Raw genomic sequence first — 10,252 nt, forward strand, 5'->3', positions numbered from 1 at the left:
TCACTTTATTGAAGTGTAATATTACCTATCCGTAAAAATGGACTCGATTTCATGAAATGTGAAATCAATTACAGAAGATTGCAGATCAATTCCCCAAGTAAATTAATCGCATAAACTATCTCTCTCTCTCTCTCTCTCTCTCTCTCTGTCTCTATCTCTCGGTGTCTTATTTATTTAGCTACATGCTAATCCACAAATGCCTATAACCTAAACCACATGCTTCCATATCACGTATTATGTGTGATCCTCTGCAATTTCATTCATCACACACAATCCCTTCACAGCCAAGAAATTTCCGACCCACTCTGATGGTGACACGTGTGCACATTGTTGACCACCATCACTCTAAGCTAATTCCTTCTCGCCTATCTTAACCAAAATCTCCCACAGCCGTTGGATCTCCCCGAACACATCTTCCGTGGGAAGCGTAAACCGGCAGCATGGACAAGTGTTCCTCTTCCTCAGCCACCGCAAAATACACATCCAATGAAACAAATGCCGGCACGGCAGCTCACACACATCTCTGTCTTCTCTCATCTCCTCTTTACATATCACGCACTCGCTCCCTCCACCGCTTACCACCACTGACGGCAGCGACACCACGACTGCTGGCGATGCCGCAACTTCTCTCCCTGCCTTCCCGCCACAGCAAAAACGCATCACGTTGACGAATCTCAAGCACCTTGTCAGCACCTCAATATAAGACACCAAAGCCGACCTGTTGTAGACCCCAATGCCGGAAACTGTTAACATGTTGTCGGAGTACAAATCGCTTAGAATTTCGCGCCATTTTACAGTTGGTGCTTCGAGGGCTTGAGGGTTGTGCTGGTGTACTTCGCAGAGCAAGAGGAGGAGCAGGACGGCGTCGAGGTCTCTCTGTCTGGCCTGCCGCGGCGGTAGATTGGTGTAGGGTTGGAAGTGGAGTGTAAGGTGGTGGAGGGAGGAGAGGAGGTGGTTGGCGATGAGGAGAGTCTTGTGGGCGAGAGGGAGGCAGTTGAGGCGGTGGAGGGTGAGAGAGAAGAGGATGGGGGAGGAGAGGAGGGAGGAGAGACGGCAGCGGTGGTGGTGGGTGTGGGAGAGGATGGTGCGGGTGAGATCTGAGAGTTGGGGTGGGGTGAGGGTGGCCAGAGCAGCCATGATGGTTGCGGTTGCTCCTGTTGTTTCTTCCATCATGGGATCGTGTGCTTTGTGGACTTTCGCTTTTAACTCTTTTATGGAGCGTGGAAAAAAGTTTTGAGGAATGTCATGGGTTTTTATGTGAATTTTCGTTTGGACTAATTTGGCCATGCTGGTCTCTTGTAATGACCATTGTACCCCCTTTGATTTTTGTTCCACTCTTGTAAATACTATAGGGAAGTGATTTCGGCATACATTTATTTCCTCTCTCCTAGATTGAGATAAGTAAATAAAAAAATAAAAAAATAAGGGAACGAAAAAAAGTAAAGGTGTACAAAAAAAGAAAAAGAAACCGAAAATTGTTGTTCATAGTATATTATTGTGGCCATGACATTTGTAATGGGTCAAAATCCTACATTAATCATGTCTTTACGTTCACAAAATCATCATTAATTTTGTTAGTGTCAAGTCATAATGTGTTATATTTTTTTACATGTAAGAGAATAGAGAGAGTCAAACTCTTAACCTAATCAGATGACAACAAATGCAATGCATAAAGCTAATAAGTTGGTATAAGAGGGGTTGGTTAGCACTTTAGCGGTGGAAATGTGCATGTGGGGTGTTAGATTAGATGAATTGAATCAAGTGGTTGGTTATGTAGGTTGGTTTGTCTACAAGTTGTGTGTCGAGTTCAAACCCCATTTGTCCTTGCTATATAATTATGTAAAGAAAAACAAGTAGAAGAGTAGAAAAACCGATTGGCCCATCCCATCCATGGCTCGCTCTCCTTGTCCCCTTTACTCTTAATAATGCAAATGCAAATGGTAAGATGATCGAACCTGACAGCCATGCTAATATATCATTTCGCTTCTCAAGGAATTGTGTCACCTTTTACACTTGCATTTACCGCCTACAGCTCCGGTTAATCTTCATTGGAAGTTGAGTAAATTGTTTGCTAGATCTGGTAAATTAGCCTAATGACCATTTTGTCCCCTGTTTTCACAAGAACTTTTGGTATTATTTGGGTTTGCTTGACAACCAAAAGCGCATTCTGAGTTTGTGTAGAAAGAACTTAAAAGCACGTTCAGACTCAGAGAAGAGCTTTAGGTGCTTTTTCGGAAAGCACCTTGAAATGGCCTAAACTACATCCTAAACAATGGGTTGGGGGTGTATATGATTCCACAAGGGGCATCTTCGTCACTACAATCAAGCCTAGTAAGAACCTTTGTAGGCAACCAAACCATGATCACGATTCAGGGCGGGGGAAATGCCGGAAAAAAACCATGCACATTGGATTCTTTAACAGCAAGAAAAGATTTGCAGCTAGCTTTGTTTGAAGTACGGAATAAAGTATGGGCAGGTCCCTTAAAAAGTATGGGCACGTCCAAAAGCTATTATCTTCACTACTTTTAAATGGACCAGCTTTTCTGCCCTTCCAGTTTTCATACACTCCCATTTCTTTCTATTTTGTGAGATCACGGTTAAGTCACATCAATATTTTATATTGATTTTTTTATAGAGATAATAAAACAAAAGGCAATAGTGATATAAAATGTTAGCGTGCCTTAACCGTGACCGCACAAATAGGAGGGGATAAGAGTGCATGAGAATTGGGAGGGCAAAGAAGCTAGGTCCCTTTTAAATAGAAAAGTAAAAGATGAGTGTCAATACTAGACACCCAATCAACAAACTGAATTGGAAGTTCTTTCATGCTTTTGACCACTTAAAAACTCTTGAATTCTATGCCACTTTGGAAAAAGACAGGGCGTTTCTTGGATCCTAAGCAAACCGATATGATCCGGAGCAGTGATCTTGGCTCAACAATTAACACTCTCCTCATCTAATTCATCCCGCAAAACGTACCCTTATTCTTTCATCGACCTCAGCAATGCATCCAGTGTTACTTAATTCTCTTCAGTTTTTTCATTCGATTCATCCTTTGCTGTAAAGCTTTGTAACCCATCACGTGTTTCAATCCAGCTACTGCCAGGAATCTTTCGCAGCCCAACTTCTTTCATTCTCTCCCTGACCTGATCAGCTTCTTCCCATCTCCCAGCTTGTGAATACAAATTTGCCATAATGATGTAGTTCCCTGTATTCTCGGGCTTGATTTAAAACAAGCGATCAGAGACAAACTTTCCCAACTCAACGTCATGAGAAACTGATGCCCAATTAAGTACTGCGCTCCAAACTTTAGAACTTGGCTCAACTGGCATTTTGTGGATAAAGTCTGCAGCTTCGCTGAGTTTCCCAGCTCGGCTAAGAACACCTACCATGCAAGCATAATGCTCAACTGAGGGAAGAATGCCATATTTCGGAAACATGGCATCAAAGATCTTCCAAGCCTCATCAACCACTCCAGAATGAGAACAAGCTGTTAATACCGCTGTAAATGTCACTTGGTCTGGTTGAATCCTGCTATTCAACATCGCACAAAAGAGGCTAAGAGACGTATCAGCATCTCCATGGGATGCATAAGCTGAGATTATTGACGTCCAAATGATTAGCTCTTACTTTTTGCTTGATCAAAAACATGCTCTGCCCCCATTACGAAACCCCAACTTCGTATAAGTATCAATAATAGCAGTTGCAACATAAATATTCCAGTCAAAATTGTTTTTAACAGCATAAGCATGTACTTCCTTCCCGACTTTCAGATTTGAGAAATACGATATTGTAGGAAGAATACTTGACAATGTCACAGTAATTGGTTTGCAACCAAATGCCTGCATTTCACAAATTAAATCCAAGGCATCTTCGTGCCAGTTATTCTGAACCAGACCTGAAATCGCAGCATTCCAAGTACTTGACTTTGGCTTCTTACCATCTCGAAAAACATCCATGGTGTCAACAAACCCGTGAAACAATTACCCCGAAACTAATGAGCCATAAGTGACCTCATCCTTTTCACTCATCTCATCGAATAATTCTTGAGCATAATCCAAGCTACCACATCGTGCGTATAGCCCTATAAGAGCATTACAAAGCAAAACATCCATCTCGATCTGTTCTCATTCACAAACTGATGAACTTCCATACCGAGCGTAAGATCATTCGACTGTAAGCATGCCTGCAAGACACTAACCACTGTCAACCCAACAGGCCTAAACTTGCCTAAGCTTAACATCTCCCTGTACAACTCTTTACACTCCTCATAATACCCGGCCTGAGAATACCCCGCAATCATTGAATTCCACGACATAATATCTCTTTCTGGCATCCTATCGAACAAAGCTCTCGCCAGACCAACCTCATCACATCTCGAGTAGTAAGTAAGCAAAGAATTAACAAGAAAAACATCCAAATCAAACCCAGGACGCAGAACAAAACAATGTACCGCCTTAGCCAATTTTGAACCCGAAAGCAAAGCGCCCAGAGCCTTCAACACACACCTCACGGTAAAATTGTCGGCCTTCGCTTAATCCGAACACGAAGACACCATAGCCGAAAACAACTTCAGGGTGTCGACGTGCACGTTGTTAAGGGTATACCCAATGAGCATGGCGTTCCAAGAGAAGGCGTTTGGGTGGGGAATTTGGTCGAACACCTTGCGGGCATAGTTGAGGTTATTGATTTTGAAGTAAAAATTGATGAGCTTTGAAGCCGGGAAGTTGGCGGGGGTGAAGGAGAAGAGGACGAGGCGGGCGTGGAGCTGCTTGGCCGGACCGACCAGGCGGCGGACCGTGCAGTGCTGGATGAGGTGGCCGTAAGCTCCGCAGTCGAGGCCGTCGAGTCCATGGAGGTTTTGAAGGGCTCGTTGGACGTAGCCGTTGTTGGTGGCCGAGATTTGAATGTGGAATGGCTTTGTTAACAACATACATTTGTTGTTCTCGCAACATCTTTCGCGTGTTACATTTGATTTTCTGCCCTTCTTCTCGTTTTTACAAGAAAAAGAAAAGGACAAAAAACATCATGCTTCGAATTCGATGCTGGGCTGAATTACGGTGGCTCAATACTCAATGAGTGTTTTGTTAAAAAAAAAAAAAAAAACCAAACTCGATGAGTGTTTTTATTTGATTTTTTTTTAAATAAATGATATTATCTAGTTTTTAATGTCATTTCAATTTGATATCAACATTTTTAAACATTATAAACAAATAACAAATTTATTAAAATCCGTTAAATTAACTAGCACTTACTTTGTCTTCAAAATCAATAGAAAGTTATGAAAGCATAGACTTCAAACTAACAGTCACCACCACTCCCATCAAGCCATCACCTCCAAACTCAACGCAAGACCACCAACTCCACCCTACAACTCAAGTTGCCAATGTCAAGAAGAAGGTCATTGAGGTTGCTAAAATGGTATGGATTGCCATGATGCAGCCACCACCATCTTCACCGCCTATAAAGAAGAACTGGAAGCTTTACGAGCTTAGAATCGGCGAACGAGAAAATCACATGAACAGAAACAAGCTCCTTGAAACCTTATCTGAATTGTAACCCTCTTCTTTGTTCGGACATTCTATTTAACAATTCTATGTCATGTATCCGTGATAATGGAATGCACACATTTATAATCTATGATGATCTTAGTAACCATGCGGTGGGATATTGACAAATGTCATTATTGTTACGACGACCGGCTGACAAAGAAAGAAGAAAGGGTTTTGTCGTCTTTTTCCCGCTTTCACTTGCAATTGAGTGAGAGAAAGGGAGAAAACTATAATTATATATTCATAACTAATAACCAACTCTATTTAGGATTTACAACAATCACAATTCAAGAATATCTATAACACTCCCCTTGAGTGTATAAATAGTCAAGTAGATTCGTCATCAGGTAAGTTGAGGAAGTCGACTCATTGGCAGTAATCTAGGAACACACTAGTCTGGAAGAGAAAGAACTTGCATATGGAAATAAGTCTCACAAAACCTAACTATGGTAAAACCCAATATGGTACAAAAACCCATAATCAAAGGAAAACGGTGCGTTAATGCAAAGCCAATTTAAACGTCTATAGGATGTACACAAGGTATGAGAAGCCCATGATGGGTTCCATGTTACAACCTCATCGGTAGCAAAAACCCAAAGGAAAAAATGCTCTTAATCGTAGGAAAAAAGAGTACATTAAGATCAATCGAGTATACTTCGAGATACTCCTCCCGATTTTGACATAATTCCAAAGAGAACTAACAATGTTACAACTCAGCAAGTTTACACATACCGATACCTTGAACAAACTTTTGAAACGTCGTCATTGGCAAAGATTTGGTGAAGAGGTCGGCTAGGTTGTCTTGGGAATGGATTTGCTTGACTTCAATCTTCTAATGTTCTTGTTGCTGATGAGAGAAAAAGAACTTTGACGCAATGTGCTTGGTGTTGTCTTTTTTTTATTATTTATTTATTTATTTATTTTTATTTTTTATGAATATCTTCTTAAGCTGTTCCATACATGATGTGTTACCTTAAAAGATCATTGTAGGGATGTCAATGACGGGAAGAAAGTCCACAGGTGCTTCGAATGTGTTCCACAACAGGTCTCAAGTAGAAGCATTCCCGAGTAACTTCATGTAGAGTGAGAATCTCAACATGGTTCGAAGAAGTCGCAACTAAAGTCTGCTTGGTTGACCTCTAAGATATTGTGGTGCTTCTAACGGTAAAGGCGTAACCCATTTGAGAGCGCTCTTTGTACGGGTCGGATAAGTACCTTGCGTCAGCATAACCAACAAGGCAGGAATCAACTAGAGAATCGAGAGGGGCTGTGGCACCTCTCGAACATTCGTGGGGATAAAACAAACCCAAATTCGTCGTACTCTTAAGGTAGCAAAAAATGACTTTAATATCTATCAAGTGTCTACATGTGGGCATGTGGTTGTATCTTGCCAAAAGATTGACAATGAAGGAGATGTAAGGTTTAGTGCGCTGAGCTAAGTACAATAAAGCACCAATCGCACTTAGATATGACACTTCAGGTTCCAAAATATCTTCATTCTCCTTAGTATGTAAGGGATCTTGTTTAGTATATAGTGATCGAACGACCATATGAATAGTTAAAGGTTTCGCTTCATCATCCTTAGATGTAATGCCTAATTGAATCGTAAGAATATGAGAATCTCCTTCATAAATTATTGGAAACCAACCTATCGAATTCACATTTTACTTGATCTTCAGTTTCGTTCAGATCATGGGCTAGGAAAAAAGAAAGAAAACAATTGATCTAGTATGAACGATCAATATTAGTGAATAGACTAGAATGGAAGAGCTCCATTCAATATCTAAAAATAAAAAAATCTATCCTTCTATTGTGGTATCAAATGTATGGTTTCCGTTGGCTTTCGTGCTTTGGTGGGTCTCTGAGATCTTATCAATGACCCATATTGTGTTGAAGTGATGTCTATATGATCTGATCGATTGCATAAAGCATACCTTTTTGTTGAAGGTCGTTTGAGCTTTTCCTATGAGTATGACATAAGTTACTTTAGTGTCGTGGCGCCTAGTACTCGAACATTGGCTCGAGGCATTTTTTCTACCCCTTCTTACCTTGAAAAATCAATAGCACCCCGAGTCTTTGAACTGATAACCATCTTTTGGCTAACCTAGCCCCCTCCGTCTCTTGGGACCAACAAGGGGTAGTTAGGAATATTCACCTGTTGTCCACTATTATCTAAAAATAGTCAAGTTATTAATGACTGGACGAAACCAAGAAAGAACCCCTCACGTGCGAAATTATAGAAGATCCCCTTTAAGATCAAATAATTTCATCGAATTGAGTATGATTGTATTTGTGACAGCATCTACTATACCAGGAATATGACTGATCTTGATTATTGAAATTGCTTAGGATACCCTATTTTAGATTCTACAATCTATTTTTTAGTTCAAGATCCCTCTTGCTAACTGGAATCAAAGAATTAGTAGATTTGTTTCGCCCAAAATGGGAATGGGCTAGGGTTATGAATGTGGCTACGAGCCACGGTGTCGTGGGTTCGAATCCCTCCTTGCGCATAACCGGTCAAAAAGGGAAGGACCTTTCCTTTTGGGGGTAGGAAAGTCATGATCCTCAGCCTAGCTCCCCCTCTCAGCCTCTCTTTCCCTCTTCAATGAGCCAATCTGTCCTCAACTACCCACCCCTCCCCCTTTTTCTCTCCGACAACGAGATACCTAGTGAAGAAATTTTTTTTTTAAAGGTATAAGGTGATCGGGTCACAGTCGCAACACAACTTCAATCCACCTCAAATCCAATTCTCACCCCAGCTCACTCTCTCTGCGTCTCTTTCCCTCTTGAATGCGGGAACTTTTGGCCCTTCTTTCTCTCTTAAAGGCACAAACTCTCAGCCCTTCTTTCTCTCTGAATAAAAGATACCCAGTGAATTAAAAAATTAAAAATATTTTAATTCCACTGAGTCACATAAACTTGATTCTACCGTGAGCTCAGCAAATCAGGACCATCTGATTTTCGTCTGCACGCAAGGTCCGTTTCTAAGGTCTACCCCTTAGAAACGCCATTCTCTTCCTAATGGGCTTAAAGTTATCTTTTATTAAAAAGCCTTCATCTTTTATTTTCTTGCAGACTTCTTAGAAACTCAAAATTCTCTTTGCATTTGTTTTGTCCATTCTCTTTTAAGTTTTAACCTAATCGGCTTTAAGTCCCCTTTTATTAAAAAGCCTTCATATCTTAATCTGTCAAGGTTGATACCTAGTGGTCGAAAGCATTGGATTTCAGCACGTAGATCGATCTTCATGTACTAAAACTACCATACGCCATATAAAAAAAATGAAATTTATGAACCGTCAAATTTGACAGAAAATAAACATTCGTAGCTTTCCAAACATGTATAGCTCATCTCTTTGTTCTTCCTGAGTCAGTACAGTTTAATTATCAAATTTGGCTGATCTACGAAGACAATTGTGATAACATAGGATTGGGAAAGCCTTCTAATCTCAATTCTTTCTTTTTAGCTCATTTTCCACTCTTTACTTGTTACAGCCTATAAAACATTAAAAGAACGTACCACCTAAATAAAAGAGTACAACAAAGGTGTAAACAAGGAGAATTAATATGGATACAAATGATGAATTTATGAGCACAACGGTTTGGTATGAGATTTTGATGATTAAGATATGAACAATATCTTAATTCCTAAGCATGCAGCATTAAAAGGGTGATTTTAGTGCCGGACTCCGTATCTCATATTTATCATCTCGAGAAGTTTCATTGATCAAATCTATTCCCCCGTACAACCTAGAGGAACCTGACTCCCTTTTTCGGCCCTGGAATTCTAAGGGTGATTTTAGTGTAAAGAGTGGGTATCACTAGGTCATTGGACAAAGAAAGAGGGCCCTAAACCCATCGCTTCCTCCTCTCATACTATTGATAGGAGGTTTGGAAAATTTCATGGGGAATCAAAGCCATACCCAAGGTTCTAAATTTTATTGGTTGTTGGGAAATACGGAAAGAGCGATGCTCGGCTATTTTCAACGAGAGGGCGCCAAATCCCACTATTGACCTGCAACGCATCACCAAGCTTGTATCAACACCTCCTAAATCACACTCCAGCAATTTGGCAAAGGAAGAAAACTGTGACATGTTATTAATGTATGAATTGAAATTATTGAATGGTAGGCCATGCAGGAATAGAAAATAATATGGTTCTAAATCAACAAAACAGCTTGAATGTGAGGACCAGGTGCGATCGAGAGTTGGACTGATGGCATGTTTGGAACTGTTTTTGAAAGGTCTAACAACTGTTTTGACTACATTTGACATACAAACTTTAAAATGCGATTGGATCACTAAAGCATTTTTCGAAAATGCACTTGGTAGGTACTTCTTTATGAAGCACTTCCAAGTGTTTTTCTAGGCCCTTGTGAGCAGAAGTGTTTTTCAACAAAAACAATTCTAAGGCAAAGAGGAACTTACAAGTGATGGAGTAAAAGAAACACCGATGGCAACATCCCCATCCAATATAATACAATGCAATATGAAAGAAATACTTACACATAACACTATATTATTGGCAACAAATGCCATGGTAGTGCCACTAAAGGTGCATATGCAACTTGTGCGTGATTCCCACCAAAAGGGCCAGTATTTTGGTCATCCAAGTCTGCTAGATGATAGCTGACTATCTTTGGTCCTCACATTTGCTCGCTAGCAGTAGCAATCTCGTAATGCTTGGAGTTCTACTTTTC

At 40.5% G+C, this 10,252-nt stretch overlaps 1 protein-coding gene and 1 pseudogene across 1 annotated transcript; both read right to left on the minus strand.

Moving 5' to 3' along the window:
- Positions 1-1,439, minus strand: LOC137723696 (E3 ubiquitin-protein ligase SGR9, amyloplastic-like). Its single transcript, XM_068462889.1, has one exon. It carries the CDS (start codon positions 1,285-1,287, stop codon positions 346-348), a length of 942 nt encoding a protein of 313 aa, XP_068318990.1. The 5' UTR covers positions 1,288-1,439; the 3' UTR covers positions 1-345.
- A 1,021-nt stretch (positions 1,440-2,460) lies between these two features.
- On the minus strand, positions 2,461-4,933 carry LOC137723810 (pentatricopeptide repeat-containing protein At2g37310-like; annotated as a pseudogene).
- Between the last annotated feature and the right edge of the window lie 5,319 nt (positions 4,934-10,252).

Source organism: Pyrus communis, chromosome 17, assembly GCF_963583255.1.
Source record: "Pyrus communis chromosome 17, drPyrComm1.1, whole genome shotgun sequence".
NCBI lineage: Eukaryota > Viridiplantae > Streptophyta > Magnoliopsida > Rosales > Rosaceae > Pyrus > Pyrus communis.